The sequence below is a fragment of the Corvus brachyrhynchos genome, unplaced genomic scaffold, assembly GCF_000691975.1.
Source record: "Corvus brachyrhynchos isolate BGI_N302 unplaced genomic scaffold, ASM69197v1 scaffold83, whole genome shotgun sequence".
Taxonomy (NCBI): Eukaryota; Metazoa; Chordata; class Aves; order Passeriformes; family Corvidae; genus Corvus; species Corvus brachyrhynchos.
This window is the reverse complement of record NW_008238464.1, coordinates 993,828-1,010,813: the sequence shown is the minus strand read 5'-3', so window position 1 is coordinate 1,010,813 and position 16,986 is coordinate 993,828. Positions and strand designations below refer to the sequence as shown.

General features: G+C 39.5%; 1 protein-coding gene across 3 annotated transcripts in view; it reads left to right on the top strand.

Annotated features, from left to right (window-relative positions):
- CNGA3 (cyclic nucleotide gated channel alpha 3) overlaps nt 1-16,986 on the top strand; it is a 30,753-nt gene continuing 13,767 nt past the window's right edge. Inside the window, exons 1-5 of one of the 3 annotated variants that reach the window (XM_017737008.1) lie at nt 1-62; nt 9,247-9,378; nt 13,020-13,136; nt 14,601-14,753; nt 16,411-16,464. In XM_017737008.1, coding sequence (XP_017592497.1) covers nt 9,278-9,378; nt 13,020-13,136; nt 14,601-14,753; nt 16,411-16,464 — 425 coding nt within the window. In that variant the 5' untranslated portion in view covers nt 1-62; nt 9,247-9,277. Of the gene's footprint in view, nt 63-9,246; nt 9,379-13,019; nt 13,137-14,573; nt 14,754-16,410; nt 16,465-16,986 lie in introns of all 3 variants that reach the window. The other 2 variants (XM_008635797.2, XM_017737009.1) reach the window with 2 other exon arrangements.

Genomic DNA, 16,986 nt, shown 5'->3' with positions numbered 1-16,986 from the left:
AGGCGGACGGACGGACGGACGGAGCGCCAGAGTTCGGATGCTGCGGGGAAAAGCGTGGGCAGGTGAGTCTGAAGCAGGAGGCAGTAAGCCTCCCTTTCTGTCATGCCCATGAGAGTGGCATCGTGTCCTGCATCAGACTTCGGTTCTAAGCCTTAGTTCAGAAGCTTGAAATGGAAACGTAAGCTGTATTTATTTAATTTTGAAGAAAAGTGTTAATTTGATTAATTGATGCAGAGATCTGTACTTAACAATTAAACTGGATTCAGGGCACAAATCTGAACAGAAGTGGGGCTGAGGGGACTTATCCACTCCTGTTGACTGAGGCTTAATTTTACCAGCTTGTTCCATGTGTCTCTTAACTTCTCCACTGTCTGGTGCCTGTGGTGTAAGCAATGAGGCTGTCAAACCCTGTATAAAGAAAATGCTAGCAAATACTGCAAGCAGTGAAAGGGAATAATTTTCCAGTGATTCCTGGTAGTTCCAATAAACTGACCTTGTTTCTAGCAATATGACATCTTTTATAAAACTCCTGTAGTGTAATCCAGACCATAGTCTTCCTAAGAATGTGCAAGATATAATAATAACTATAATCAGTGTCTTTCTCTAATGCAAGGTCCCCTCATTTGCCAAGAGGAAAAAGTCAGAAGAAGACAAGGAAAAATGGCCTGAATATTTAGATCTCTGAAGAAATAATGTTAAATGTAAATATTGGTACCTCTTGAACTACCTGTTTTAGCTGTATTTTGTTTTCCAGATTCGTAGTTGTTGCATTCAAAGCACATTTAAAATCTGTAATTTTCATTGTTACAACTGAGCAAAGTGTAGTTTCAGATGTTATAGCTTTCGAAATAGCATAACTGTGTGTCTTCAGTCAGCACAGTGTTTTTTTTCCTCTGGTATTTCTCATGTTGTTTTCATTGAGCATGCATGCTAAAGCCATCTGATTAGAAAAATACATGTTGCAGATGATAATGGGACTGTCAGGATGTCGAATCAGCAAGGGTGATCATGGTAAACAAGTAGTGCATGACTTGAGGGAAGAACACATCAGCTTTAAAAAATTATATGTCATCCTTCCATATCAGCATCTCTCAGCTTTGCCTTCTATATATCCCAGTTTCCTGCAGCCTTCTCTAATGTTGCCATCTCCTTTCATTAGCATCTCTTAAATCCTCTTCGGTAGGATGCCTCGTTACTGCTTGTGAAACGTGACACGATTACCTCTCGTGCTTCCCTTCCCCAGCCAAATGGGATGGCTCCGATCGTTCACATAAAGTGGGCAGGGAGTGAATTTAAATGGGTAACATTCACACGTATGCACGTGCACACATGCAAACATACATATTTATTTTATAGGCACGAATTCAGGAGTGTAAACCTGCTGTGTTCATGCTGGATTCATGCCCCTGCTATGTTCACTTTTAAGAGTTACCTTGGTACATGAATGCACTGACAGCAGATGTTGGCAGAACCGGTGAATTTTAAACAGTGGGCTACAGAAGCCTTGCACAGAGCTTACTTGCTGTACAGAAACGTGGATACCTGCACCATACTGGCAACAGAAACAACACCATGTGACTTGATTGTCCAGGCAGCTGTAGTTTTTAACTTACTATGTTTTAATTTACAATGTTAAATTCAACATCCACAGCTAGTTTCTCCTGAAAAGCGTCCAATCTAAAAAATAATTCATCTGCAGAAGATGGTCTGCAGAAAACTTTAGTAAATCTTAGAAAATTGAACTGCATTGCTAAGAGTTCATAGTTACAGAAGGAAAACTCAGTCCAAATAATTAAATTTATTTAAATGATTATTTTAGTACTACAAGGTGCCAGAGACTCAGCCATCAAATAGATCAAAGGTAATCATGTGCATTTCATTCTAAGACTATAAATTATACATACATGAATAGTGAAGTGCTTTGTGAGGTGCATGCACATCTAAAGTACTTGTGAAAGGTAGAGAATTTGACACCTTTGGTACTGAGGCTACTAGGCTGTGCATATAAATTATGTGCATTCTCAGGAGATGGCAGTGCTTGTAGACTGTAGAAAATGCAATATGATGTAGCAGAGAGTAATAAATTTTGAAAAGTGTGCTTTTAAAAGAGGTCCTAGAATTTAAGAATTATTGATTTAAACTGTAATGAATTCGTGAGGGTAAGGTGTACTGCTGGTTGCTTTTTCAAATCCCTGGGCTTGATACAATAGCCTTCATACAAAGCTGATTTCCGTGAGAGTGTGCCAGAGTCCAGTCTGCAGGTGAATTTACAAACCTCCAAATCATTGAAGCAAAGGTTGTGCCTTCTCTTCAAATCAAATCTAAGAAGGTACTTAAAAGTTCCAGTGTCCAGTCTTTGAGGTCCATTTGTTGCCAGTACTGAATCATTGGAGCTGCAGCCTGTCACACATAGCATACACAAGATACATAATGCCCAGCTGAGCTACAACTATTAGCAAGTGATATAACAAGGATCATGTAGGTGGAGGTCAAATCCCAGAATAAATCCCAAAGACTTATCAGGGTTGAACCTGAAAGGCTGTGTGAGGATTTGGAATGTGTCTTAACTAAAGTGATGTAAGTGATCCTATGCAGCTTATCACTGCTTCCATAGCAATAAATAAAATGCTGAAAGCTTCAAGAGCAACAGTATTTAACAACTACACAAACACATAGGATCCATTACAAAATTGCATGTAAAGTCATCTTTTACTTTGTGATGGTGATACATATTTCACCTTGAAAAGCTGTTTTTTGAATTCTGCTATATTTTCTTTCTGTAGTCCTTTTACTCTAAGTAAATAAGCTTTAAGAATACAAAGTGGTGGTATAAATAGCTTGATCTGTCATTATCACCTGATTAACAACTATATTTACTTCATATCAGATGTATTAATTCTTGGTTGGTTAGCAATTTTGAATTAAGTTGGGGTGGGTTGACATATTCTGCCCCAAAAGGGAACTGCTAGAGTAGCCCAAACATGAACTCTCAATGCTCTTGAGAGAGAGACTACAGTAATTCAAAGTTCTTTCACAGATGTTTGACAGGCTGTAGAGCTCACTTTGATGGCTTAGCTGATAGCTATCAACTTCCTAAATTTGTTATAATTTGTGTTATTAAAGTGTGTGCCTGTGTGTTGGGTTTTTTTTTCCTGCAAAAAAAAGGTGCTAAATTGTCTGAAACCCAAGCCGCAAAGCTGCTCAGAGGTCTTGACTCTGTCCAGATTGCAGTGGGTGCTGAAAACAGATACTCCTGCTGCCATACATGTTCTCAGAGCACTGAAAACCCATGAGAAAGTTATGTGTATCCCATAATCTTCTGGTAGCAGGCTCTGGAAAAAGGAGGAAAACTGGTTTTGGCTTGCTTAATTTGAAGCACACTTGAAAGGTTTCTCATTTTTGAGGTGCAGCTGCTCAGCACAATGCAATTTGCTGCAAGCAGGTGAATTGACTTGCGAAAGAGGGGACTTAGGCTGTGAGTTGGGTACCGCTCCTTCTGGGCTGGAGTTGGAAGCCCAGTAATTCTCGGTATCCCAATTTAGCTTCAGTCATTTTGCATATGTAGTGTCCTTCTTAGTGCCTTATTCCTGCTTACCTGCATTTCTGCATGCCTACTTTAGGAAATCTACTCGATGGCAAAGTTCCTAAAATTTAGATACTACAGCCTTCGTAGCTCTAGTTCTAGGTCTTTAATGATGTAGTTCTAAAGAGATAATAGAACCTGATTTTCAAAACTAGGAAATACTTATGTGAATCCGAAATTTTCATATGTTACTTGAACTCATATTTGTTGTCAAACAACTGGCTGTCTTGTTAAAAATACTTATTTTGTACCAGACAGTGCATTTAAAATAGTTGGACACAAAACCTCAATTGCTATTGAATCCAAAAGGAAGAGGATAAAAGAGCATGAACATTTGCATTTCAAGTAGAGAGTGCTATCACTAATGTATATAATTTGTTACATTTTTAGTACAATAATACATCTATCTTGTTTATCTGTAGTTTCAGTCTCAGTGATGTAGGCATTGAAATGCAGTGTTCTTGAGTGTGGATTTATTATTCGTCTCTTTCAGGTAAGTACATTTGGTAGCAAGGAAAAAAGTCTAGGTGAAAAAGCGTGTTAAAATTCTGCTTAATGCATTGGTAAAGATGTCAATCTTTCAAGAGCTAGGAGGGATTCAAGTTTTACTTTGCTGGTGACTAGACTGAGGCTCAGAGGACTATGTGTCTGTCTGTCCATCTGTTTCTCTTGTTAACTCACTTGTAAGATAAATACCTGTTCTAAGTGCCTAACTTAGTACCAGACTTGTCAGCCTTTAGGTAATCAAGTTTTACCCTCAGTGTAATTACTGGCTTTAAATATCCAGAGCAGTGAGTGTAGTTCCCAGGTAGGAGATACTTTTTTATAAAAGGCGGGTACCAGTGTGGGGTGGGTGCAGTGCCCAGGGGCTGGCAGGGGCTGTGGGGCCCCTTGTACAGCAGCCAGGGCTGCCTGTGCTGGACACAGACGGCTCCAGCCAGCTCCAACTCATCCCCTGCGGCCAAGATGGTGTCACTTTAGGGAAAAAGCATTGAAGAAAAAGTAGGATACCACAAATGCAGTGTATGGGGACTGAGGGGAAAAAAAAGGGTGAAAACCGTTTCTGCAGAAACCAAGGTCAGAGAAGAAGGAGCAGATGTGGTGTTCTGGGTGCTGGAGCAGGATTCCCCTGCAGCCCTTGGAGGGAACCATGATGGAGCAGACATCCACTGTGGAGGACCCTTTGGTGGAGCCAGGTATTTCCTGAAGCAGACTGCAGCCAGCGAAGAGGAGCCTATGCAGGAACAAGTTCTCCTGACAAGAACTGTGGTCCGTGGAGGACTCACACTGGAGCAGGTTTATCCTGCAGGACTGCAGCCTATGGAGACGACCCACACTGGAGCACTTTGTGAAGGACTGCAGCCTGCAGTAAGGACCCACACTGGATCAGGGGCACAGTGTGAGGAGGAAGGAGTGGCAGGGAGGAAGCATTATGGACTGACTGCAGCCTCCCATTTCCCACCCCTTGTGCTGCTGGGTAGGGTAGAGGAGGTGGAGGAGTTGGGAATGTAAGGGTGAAGTTGAATCTGGGGAAAAATGAGTGGTGGAGCGTTTTGTCTTTGTTTCTCACCATCCAAATCTATTTTAATTTGTAATAAATTGAGTTTTCCCCAAATTTGATCCCTTTTTGCTTGTGATGACAGTTGGTCTTCCAATGTCGTTTTTCTCCCTGTTTTTTTTCTTGACCCATGAGCATCCTCATCTTACTTTCTCCCACTGGGCTGCTGAGGACGGGAAGTGCGATAGCAGCTGGGTGGGCATCTGACAGCCAGCCAAAGCCAACCCACCATTCTACCCTAACAATTGTGGTTTTAAATATGAAACCGAGCTCTACTCACTTCTTAAAACTGCCTTGTAAGACCCAGCGTTTTGTGGCAGTTTTGGGATTGCAGGTCCCAGATGGTCAGAGCCGTCTGTCCATGGCCCTGCAGAAGGTGTTTGCTGAGCCTCACGACTCTTCAGGACTTTCCTGCTGGCTGACTCCTGTTAAGCTGCTCTCTTGTTGGTTGCTTGCCATATTTTGAATGCAAGGTTGAAAGGCCAGTCTCCTCCCATGACTATTAAACACATTTATCATTAGGATCCTTAGAGGCCTAGAAGGAACAAATATTTCTCCTTTATCAGATAGCCAGTAATTTGTCAGAATTTTAGGCAGTGCCAGACTGCTTTATGCAGTGCCAAACCATGTTGCTTCAGGAGGTCTCAGCACCTGCACTGTATCCAAATTACTACACTGTTTATTTCTGTCAGTCCTGCATTTAGTCTCTCTCTACCACAGCTGGGCACAAGTAACACACACTCATCCACTCTTCCTACCTCCTTCCAAAAATATATTAATGTATTTTATTGATTAATAGTAGAGTTGTATTTCTGGGAAATTTTCCCCCCCTCCTTTTCTCCAATATAGTGCAGAATAAGAGTTCAGATCACACTGTATATTGAATGCGAATTTTGCAGCTGAAATTATTGTAAGGGTTCTGAAATGAGCTGAAATTTTACTTATTTTTAATTTATAGCTTTCTAGTGTTCACTTTCTAGGGTGAGCAAGCCCCATTTTCCTTCTCTCCCTTTTCTGTGTCCTCAATCATTCTTGCCATGCTGTTATCCTTGCTTTATCCTTTCTGTTTAAGAGAAGGACTTAAGAGTGTTCCAGATAAGTCTGCACTGTTGTTTCATGGAGCAGTTTTAGTGGTTTTTGTGTCATCAACACGTTCCATGTATACACTGTGAGTTGTTGTGTCAGCAAGCCTGCCCTGCAGTGAGCACGCTGTTTCACTGAGCTGTACATACGTCATAAGTTCATAAAATGGTTTGGGTTGGAAGGGACCATAAGGGCCATGTAGTTCCAACTCCCACTAGGCCAGGTTGCCCAGAGCCTCATCCAGCCTGGCCTTGAACACTTGAAGGGAGCCTCCACAACTTGTCTGGGCAATCTCTGGGGGGAGAAGATGTTTTTTACCTCTTCCAAACAACCTCCTGCATGGAAAGGTCACCAATCCCTATCTGCTGCCATCCTAGAAACAAGCAGTCCAGCCACAACTTCTCTGGGCAACATGGTCCCGTGTTTCAACACCATCACAGTGAAGAATTTCTTCCTAGTATTTAATCCAAATCTACCCTTTCAGGTTCCCTTTCTGAGAGCATATGGTTCATTTGGAAGCTTGTAGGGCAGTAGCTTACATGCTTTTTGCCTTTATTCATGGACTTCCATTTGCCTGTGTTGCATATCACTTGTCATCAGATTGAAAAATTGCTGTAGTTGATGTGGGCCACCGTGAGGGTTCCCTGCACTCCTTTTGTTTCTCTTGCCTATAGAATTTTTTACCCTTCTGAGATCTTACTGTATCGCCACTCCTTCTTTTCATCAGCATCATTAACAACAGGCTTTCCTACAGAGCCCTGAGGAATACTGTTATTAAACTTTTGTAGTGGTGAAGGTGGCTATTTAATACTGTTCTTGCCTTCTGTCTTATCGTTCATTTAACTCAAAGTAGTGTTTGGCTTCATACGCTATTACTTGCTTTTTCTTCTTCAGTGGCCAAGCCTTTGGAAGTCTAAGTAAGGTTTCCTGTATTCAGTGCTCCACTGGCACAGTCAAGCCTTTCAGGAGATTTAGAATATCTAATTCCAGTATCAATTAAAAGTGTTTAATTCCAGACTAGTAATACCCAATTTCAGCCATTTCAGTTTTAAATTTAAGGAAATACTGTGCTTAATGTTTTTTAGCCAAACTGTCGGGTACTGATGCACAAATGTGTCTGGAAATCCAAATGCCACCCCTACAGCATCTGAAACACAGAAAGGCCCTGTTCACTGATCTCCACTTTCAGAAGCAATGTATCTTCTCAGTGAGGGAATACATGGTGTTGGTAGCAAATTATCTACATCATCCCAAGACTTTGGAAGGGTTTTATTAGCTCATGCTTTAAATGTTTTAACAGTTTTATTGTTTTAACAGTTACTTACTTTGTTGGAGGTTATAAACCAGGTGACCCTTGTTTTTAAGAACTGCTGTAGGTAGACATCAATCTGACTGTGACTCACCAGAACTGACTGTAACTGTTGTGTCAAGTGTCAGAACTAGTCAAGAACTTAACTCAGTTAAGTTTACTGAATTAACTAAGTTTGTGCTGAAATTACATCTTTAGAAAAAAGGTTTAATGCTTTGTTATTTATCTTATGAATAATTCTTCCCACCATCAAGCTTTTAAAACTCTGAGTTATGTTTTTAGCATAAATTGTCTGCACTTTAGAGTTGATTCTTCTGAGCGAACATTCCAGTCTGAATATGGGTTGAAAGAATTCAATTTTTTTATATCCATGTGTAATAAAAATGCATTTTTTCCACAATAAAACTTCAGCTAATTGGCATGAACAAGGCTCAGTTTAAGGTGAGACACAGTTAGACATTAACTGCTTTACACTGAGGCAAAATTAGTAATGGGAAATACTAATAAAAATTTTGGATATTAAGTGATGCCCAAGGCTGTTTCTAGAGTAATTTCATGATTTCTGAATGAAAAAAATATTTAAAATATATTAAATGATTTTAAAAGTTGTACATGGTTTTCTTTAATTGTCTGGGAATTGAGTGGAGGGTAAGTCAGGTATCTGTTTTTTAAGAAAGTGAATGCATAACATTCTAATCATGGATAGTGAGCTTTGCTCCAGGAATAATTCAGGTCACAGTTTCTGAAAGATCTGTATTTCATTTGCTGTTACAGGTGAATCTTGTGTGGTCAGTAAAACAGAGGATTACAGGTGAAAAATGGACACTACCTTGTCTGAGGGAGTTAATTGATCCTGAGAGATTTTCATTCTAGTAATATTTCAAACAAAAAAGGCTCCTGAATGGAGTTTCAAAACTTATATTTTTCCTTTGCTAAAAATTCAAAGCTTTCACTGAAAGTCTTTCAGTCCGCATTTGTAAGACACTTGTCTTGAGTCTTAAAACTTGTTTTGCAAGTGGTAGATATGATATGAATTTGGAAAGGCATTGAAGATCAAATCTGGAAAGGAATTCAGATAAATTTTGTAAAACCTGTAGGAGATGAGCTGCTAAATATCTTAACAGAGACTGTTTTGAACCAGGATAATAAAATCCCCTAGGGTGTATTTAGGGCAGAGTTTTAATAATATAGAACTATAGCATGGCCTATAATAAACTGAGGGATGAATGTCATTAATTATATGCTTGGTTGGTATGGATTTTTGGAATAAAAAGCTTAATCATAGATAAAATTAGGACAAGGGAATTAAGGTAAAGTGGAATGGGTTGTCCTAGCACATGCATTACCTGGCTTTTTTTGGTTGACTTCCTAACTAACCTCCTTTTAATGAGATTTTAAATGCAATTTCACTATGGATAATAGGTATGACAGTGTAGGTATCCATAAAGCCCGGAGACTAAAAGAATATAGTGTCATGTAACCCTTTTCTTTGGTCATGATGAATCTTTGTTAGACTTTTACCAACACTTTTTTTTTCTGTCTACTGCAAATAAATCAAGAAACACGTGTCATATGTGTGTGTAAATATCACTGACTGTTCTTCAAATGGTTGAAATTGCTTTTTGCTGTTCCACTGTTCTAATAAAGAACTCTTTTTAAGTACCGAGGACATTCCTTTTGCAGCCTTCATAAGTTTTTTTTTTCCCATTTCAGCTGTCATGTAGATGTTGATATGTAAAGCAAAATGGCAAAAATCAACACCCAGCACTCCTACCCTGGTATGCACAGCCTGTCTGTCAGAACTATTGATGAAGATATCGAAAGGATTGAAAATGGCTATATCAGGTAACATTTTCCTTTCATCACAGTCAAGAGGATAGATTACTCCATAATTTGTGGAACTCCTGTATCTCCAGGCATGGGAGCTAGAATTATGGGAACACTGTGTCATGAGATTGTTGACCCAGTGCACTTAACTGACTTAAACACATATATCCCAAGTACAGGAGAGATGGACACAGGGAGGTTGTCATGGCTTGCCGTTTTGGAACCAGGAGCTGTATCACCTAAGGAATAAAGCCCATTTTCACATCAGTGGGAATTACATTAACTCATTAAAAAGAAACCTCTTTCTTGAGTCACCACACAGACAGCAGGGTCTGTGCTTCCAACAGAGTATGTAGGATCTGGTGAAAAAAAAGATCCTTCCAGCACCATGCAGTGAAAAGCCTTGGGAAGTTTTTTTAAAAGCAGCCTCTGCAAATTGCCTAGTTCCTGTGATAGGGAAAGTCTGTAGTGTATAAAGAATATCAGTATTTTTGTACTGGATTTTCAGAGTCTCTCCCTGTACAGAGGAAATGTAATAGTTTCTTTACATTTACCTTTCTCTAGTTTTGATAGTTTTAAAGTGGCTGTTTGAAACGTGCCAGTGAGCTTGCACTTACCTTTTGCACAGTAGCAGTCATTCTTCTAGACTGGGCAAAGCCTGCTGGGCCTGCAGAAGGATGTCGGATTATCCATAGCATCTGTGAAGACTGGAAAAAGTTTTCTGCTTTTGGCTTGTTAGGGCCAACCACCTCCTCTATGTGGACCTTGTCAGATTGTCTCTTGCTGTTCAAATGCATACCCAGACTAGAGCACCCAGAATCCTGATGGGCTGATAGGACTCCCTGTATTATGAGGATTTTTGGATTGCATGTCCCTAGCAGCTACTATGGATGCTCTGTTTGAATTGTTCCTTTTTTTCTTCTTGCTTTGCTTCCATGATACCTTCTGTCGCACAGGTGTACCTGCAGTACTGAAAGTGGACCTGATTTGTTCTGCACAGTAAGGCTTGCTTGATATAGTTACACTACCCCGTGGTCTCCTTAGGGAGATTTACAAGAGCCCTGTCCCTTTCTCTCCATTAAGTCATGTCTTAGGAAAAGTGAAAACACAGATCAAAATGAGCCTCTTCCTCTCCTTTTTTTAAGTGTCCTATTTGTAGCGGATGTAAGTGATTGGCAGTTCACAGCATGGAATTACTGGCAGGGGTGTGAGAGTGGGGTTATCAAGGTTTGAATGTAGAATTAAATCCCTGTGGTCATCTGCAATTTCAGAGGCAGTGACTTTGACAGATAGAGGAACTGAAATATGAATTTCACTGTATCATCATGGTGATGGTCTTGAAGAGGCATTTATTTAAAAGAAAGTTTGATATTATCAGCATTAATTGCAGGAGTTCATAGATGAATAAAAAGATACAGTCTTGCTCTGTAAAAGAGATCTCACATTTAAGATTTTTGGATTGTTGAAATGATTGCTAGTAAGATGTATGCAATATCTTTGTAATACCATTCAAAATTTTTGTTATATATTTTTTTAAACTCAGATTTGGTTCAGAATATGTCTGTACCAAAAGACAGAAACCATCCAGAATTTTAGCTCTTCTGGTATTAAAATATGCAACTATAGACTTTGGGATAAAAGCACCACATTTTCTAGAGTAACAGCATTTCTTCTTTGCCTTTACCTTCCTCCAGCTCCTGTTAGCTATAGTTCAACAAAGCAATTAAACACATTACTTAGTTCTTATTAAAGTCAGTGGGTGTTAAATTTATGCTTAGTGCTAGGGATGTGCTTAAGCACTTTTCTGCTGTGAAATGAGGCGTTACCAAGAAAAAGCATTCACTGCAACAGTTAACAGAAAGCTGCTACTGATCTGTAAAATGCTGTGCTCATTTATGCTGCAGTGATTCATGTGCCCATATCCTTAACTCTGTAGCGTGTTATAAAGTTGGTTCATTTTGTTAAAAAAAATCAAAAAACCCGAAAAATAACAAACAAAACTCCATTCTTAAAACCCAGCCTCTGTGTAGAAACAGCTCAAATAGGAGAGGCAGCCCATTGGCTTATAGACACAGGTTGGCTATCTCAAGGTTGGACGTAGGATTCAGCAGTGCCCTGCAGACATCTGGATTTCGGTGTCTTCATGTGAGTGGGTGCCTATGTTCCTGCTGTCCTGAGTGGGGATGTAGTCAGTACTGATGGTCAGCAGCATGCAGGGAACTGCTCAGCTTACCCTGAAATTCAGTAACTCTGCAGGCTTCTTCGCCTCTCATGATTATGAGAGGTATTTAGTTGCCTAAAATAGGTGGCTAATGCTATTTGAGATACCATAGAGTATTTGAAGTGTTTAGCTGGTGCTGGTGGATGTGAGGAGAGACCTATGTGCCCTGGAGAGGTCCAATAAAGTATTGTGAGATGTTCCAAATGGTACCAGACTCCTATTCTGTAGCAGCTGACTTAAGCTCTGAGATGGCCATTGGCTGTAATGGGAACTTAGATGCTAATTAGTCATGGCCATTAACAATATTAGAATTTATTGCTAACATCTCACAAAATGTATATTATTCTGTAAACAGGAATAAAAGTTCTTAAAACCAGCCATAGTAGTGCAGTCTGAAAGACTGACTAGTCCAGTACCCTTTCTCTAGCAGGTCTGTAGGCAGTTTCTCCAGGAAACAGTAAAAAAGGGTGGACAAACTGTACTATTCTCACAGCATTCATCTCGAGAGAGTTCTTGGGCTGAGTGTGGGCTTTATGTATCTGTCAGTCTGTAATGAGTGTCTGTTCCATGAGTTTGTTCACTGTCCCATAGAAGGACGTTAACTTTGGCAACCACAATATTCTCAGCACTGGCAACATAAACTAGGTTATAAAAGTTTTTCAATACTAAATTATATCTGTTGGTGTTTTGTTATTGGAGGAGAAGTAGAAAACAGCTAATAGTTGAGAATCCTGGGACCGTCAGGATCTATTTTAGCGTTGTTCTTTGGGTAGAAATAATGAAGTTTCAAGTCTGTTAGTTTCTGAGCTGTGAGTGCACATAAAATTGAGCTGCTAATTATCCTCTTGTGGGTATTCAAAATGCTGTTTCCAGTTGTTATGAAGATACTGCAAGTATCATTTTAGTCAGTGTTTTCCTGGCAACACAGATTAACAGACTCATGGGAGAGTTCTTGTTTGCATTACAAAGGGGGAGAAAAGTGATCCTTAATGGATGTAACAAAGTCTTGTAAAAGTGAATACTGAAGACTCAAAAACACAGAGAAAACCGAGGAGTACTATAAAAATAAACCTGGAGTGAACCCTAATAAAGTCCAGGTTCCAGTGAAGTCAATTTCAGAACGCCATTACCGGAAGATGAGACTAAAATTTCATCTATTTTTCTCAAATGCTGATTTTTGTAAGTGCTAATAAGTAGTCTTTAGCTTCTGAGCTTGCTAGAATGTCTTGCAGAGCCTCTACTGACTTCAATTCATACTGGATGGCTCCAGAAGAGTAGGAACATGGGCTTAGCAATATGGTTATCAAATACATGCTGTATTACTAGGGAGAGGACAATTTGCTGGACTGTTTCCTGATGCAGTGGTGGAGAGAACCAGATGGGGGGAAGTCTGGTGAAGTCTGCGTGGAATTCTTAAAAAACCAACTTGTTTTTGCAGAACCCATTCACTGTATGAGGATGCACCCTCAGAACTGCAGGGAGTCGTTTCTGTGGAGGGAAGGCATGTACCTGAATCCCAGGCGAGCTCCTTCACGGGCAGGGGAGCAATGGCAAGGTAACATACTAACTAATATAATTTCCAGTATTAAGTTCAATTTGCTGAAAGAGACTGGTCACAATTTGGAGGCAAAGAAACAAGAGCCGTTGCTTTCCAAGAAAATGGATGGAGTCCAGCTGAAGAAAGTCTATAAGAAGTAACAGAAGTTGCATTTGACCTTGATTCATCACTTACTTACTTCTAATAAAAATCTCTGAATCTGAGAGAGGCTGAATAAGCCCAAACAAATTTGTCAAATATAAAAAAATAAATTATTTTTACATAATTGTATCTGAAAATACATTAAATGCTGGGGAAATGCATGAAGTGAGGCCGACTGTAAAATAAATGGGTAAGTGTTTGGTTCTGGCTGATAGCTGGTGCAATGTTTGTTTCCTATCAAATAAAACATAATGATTGTTCCATTTTGGTAGATGGCTCTGGCAAGGGAGGAGAAGAGGGATCTTGTGTTTTGAGTGCAAGAATTTCTCTCAGTTTTTAGAATCCAGTTACGTTTATAATGCATTTGGAGCCTTAGCCAGCAACATTAAAGCCAACCATTGTCTTAAATTGTTTAATTTACTGGGACTTAAACCTGTCCCAGTGGAGCTTCAAAACCTTATTGTGTCTACTTTGCATCCGAGTCTGCAGGGCTCTGCCTTCAGATACCATTGTTGGACACAGCACAGATCACAGTCAGTTTAAGCATAGTGTTTTTCAAAGAGCAAAGAACAAAATTATTTTAAAACTAGGGTTAAAGAGTATTGTTTACACTTCAGCCTTTTGAGTAGTGGAGAATAAACTAGTATTTCCCTGTTTGCTTGTCGGATAATGACACTGCCAGATGTAGATTACAAAGTCTGCAAGAAGTTGAGTTTAGATGAAAAAAAGATTATAGATGTGTCTTTTGTGTAAAAATAAAGCACATGAATATATAAATTAATACTGAGAACTTGCATTTTAATCTTTGTTTATAGTTTCCTTTACCCTTTTTCAGGACAGTTTGAATTACATGTGTGTGTAGCTACAGTTATATATACTCTGAATATACAAGGAAGTTTCTGATGTAAACGTGAATGCCTAGCAATTTAAATATGAGTGTAGCATAATATGGCTCTTGAATGGAAATTCTCAAGGATCTAAGACACCTGAATCTGATAGACTTCACTTTGAGATGTAAAGGCCCCATACTCAGCAAGAATATTCTGTTGCTCTTGCAGAGCTGATACAGTAGAATAGGAACTGTTGCATGAGGTATTTTTCTGATCCACTGCAGTTAGTGATCTGTGAAATTGTGGAAAGTGACTGGGTTCACACAGTTACTCTATCAAATTTAATTTCGTAACAGGTGGAGATGTGGAGAAAAATACTCCTGGGCTGGTGTTTGTGTGGATGTTTTAAGGCATCTCACGTTCCTGTCTGGTTCAGTTGATTTTGTATGTGTGTTCCATGCAGGCTGTCACGATTTGTCTTATCTGTAAGGTCATGGGCCATGAGACACTTGCACCATGAAGACCAAAGGCCTGATTCTTTCCTAGAACGTATCAGAGGGCCGGAGCTCGTAGAGGTGTCCACCAGGCAAAGCAATATCCGCTCCTTTCTGGGTGCCCGTGAGCGGCCCGGGGGAGCAAACAGGTAAGAAGACATGTTTGTACTTTAAGTGAAGATGACTCAAGTTAAGGTGTTTTCTTGGTAATTAGGATGTAAGTTGTATTTTAAGAAGAGGGTAAGGAGCTTAGCATGGGAGATGAACAGAGTATCTAATGCTGCCCAGGAATCTTCACTAACTGAAGTGCTGCACTTTCAGCAGACTTTCTCTTTCGCCCTCAAACACACTGTGACCAAGATCATGAAGTAAAGGATTTTGATCATGCTGCTTCAGGCAGAATGATTTCTCAGAACTGGAATTTTATCATACGCAACTTGATGTTGCTAAACTGCTCTCGACTGAGGGAGAATGCAATTTCTATTTCAAGAATCTAGGATGTTTCTACTTTTGTTTTTTCAGGATCTTAATGTGCATTATATGCAAGTGTTAGGAAACTCAAAGAAGCAGTTGTGCAAAATGTGTCATTACTTTGTTATACTTACTCATAAGTCCATCTGATAACAATACAGAAAGTTTCTGATGCAGAAATGACAAAATCGTTTGGATGCTGATTTCACTTACTAGCACATACACAGTCTTTGGTATGGAAGGCAGGCTTAGTCTTAATTTTTTTCCAGTAAAACAAAAGAGACGCCTTTATGTGTTTACAGTTTTTGATTTGATGAATTATTATTACTTTATAAATGGTTGATATAGTGTTTTAAATTTAACTCCAGCTAAAATGGGAAAATGAAGTCCTAAGACAAAAGCTGACTTTCTGTTTGGCATAGGCTTTGAAGCAGAGAGTCCCATATTTTTTTGCATAATTAAAGATTGGTAGGTAAGCAAGTAATTAATTTCAAAAATCTCAGCAAGTAATTCAGATTAAAGCAAAAACCGTTGAAGGTCTGTGCATTGTACAGGTTACTTTGATTTGTTGTGGTCCAGCACAGCCTTATTATTATCACTTGATCTACTCCTTAGAAATTCAGCTCAAGAGCACATTTTATTGAATTAGCCGCAGCACAGCCTTATTATTATCACTTGATCTACTCTTTAGAAATTCAGCTCAAGAGCACGTTTTATTGAATTAGCCAGATTGTTGCCTGATTTCTCAGGTGTCTGGATCAGTAACAACTGCAGATGGGAAGTAATTAGAGAGAACTACATTGATCCTGGGCCAACAAACCTCTGTATAAGGCTATTTGAAGTGAATTTAAGAGCATCCATTCTCAGAGCCTTCTCAGTTCTATGCTGTTGCTGGTTGACAGTAACTCTCCGTTGTTGTATCATGAAGGCTTAATTCTGCAGCAGTGGTAGGTATGCTCGTTACTTATCCACAAGCCTTGACACTGCATCTGTGAAGAAGACTTGAAAGGATTGAGGAAAGCTTAAAATAGTAGCCCAATGAGTACAGGGCTAAAAATAGTGAGGTGCATCTTGCCATGCACTAATACGCCTAAGGACAGGCTTCAGACATCAGATGTGGTCACAAATGTGTATGCCAGGCACATGGCAAAAAGGAACTGGTGCCTTGAAGTAGTTATGCAAAGGGGCTTATCAAAGCAGTAAAAAGGGACCTTGATAATCTTATCAGAGTGTATGTGAGAAGCTCGTGAGTCGGTCTGTTGTGTCGGTAAACACGTGTGTGAAATACCAGCAGTCTTTACACTCTTTAATGTGTTTTATTTAACTTGCTTGCAGTCACTGGCCCTTGGCCAGGTTCAATGTCAACTTTAGCAACAACACCAATGAAGAGTAAGTACTGTTAACTTCCAAAGACCTTTCTACTACCAGCAGCTTCTCTTTTTCCCTATCCAGCCTAGTAACATTTGTAGTGTAAACTCCTTAGTTCTTCCTAATCCTTTCCTAAGAATATATTTTTATTATAGAGATCTTAAGAATATAGTTTTATTATAGAGAAAGATCTAGTTTTCTTAGCATGAAAAGCATCCTTTGTGCTCCCTGTGAACTTCTTTTTGTCTGAAGTTACCCTTTCCTCTCAAGGAGTGAATTTAACTAAGCATTTAGTCCCTACCTTCTGTAGTTCAGCTGGCTGATTTTACTGCATTGCCAATTGATGCATTATTTTTTCAGTTTTTAAATGAGATTCATATATTAATATCTAATAATGGTCTTCCTCTTTTAACACAGTGGTCCCTTTTTGCAAATCAAGTGCCCCAAAAATTTCAGGTTGTCAAATGAGAAGTGGATACTGATGAGGGCACCAAAACCCACTTATGTGTGCATCTTTTTAAAGTGTGTGTTTCAGTTCAGCAG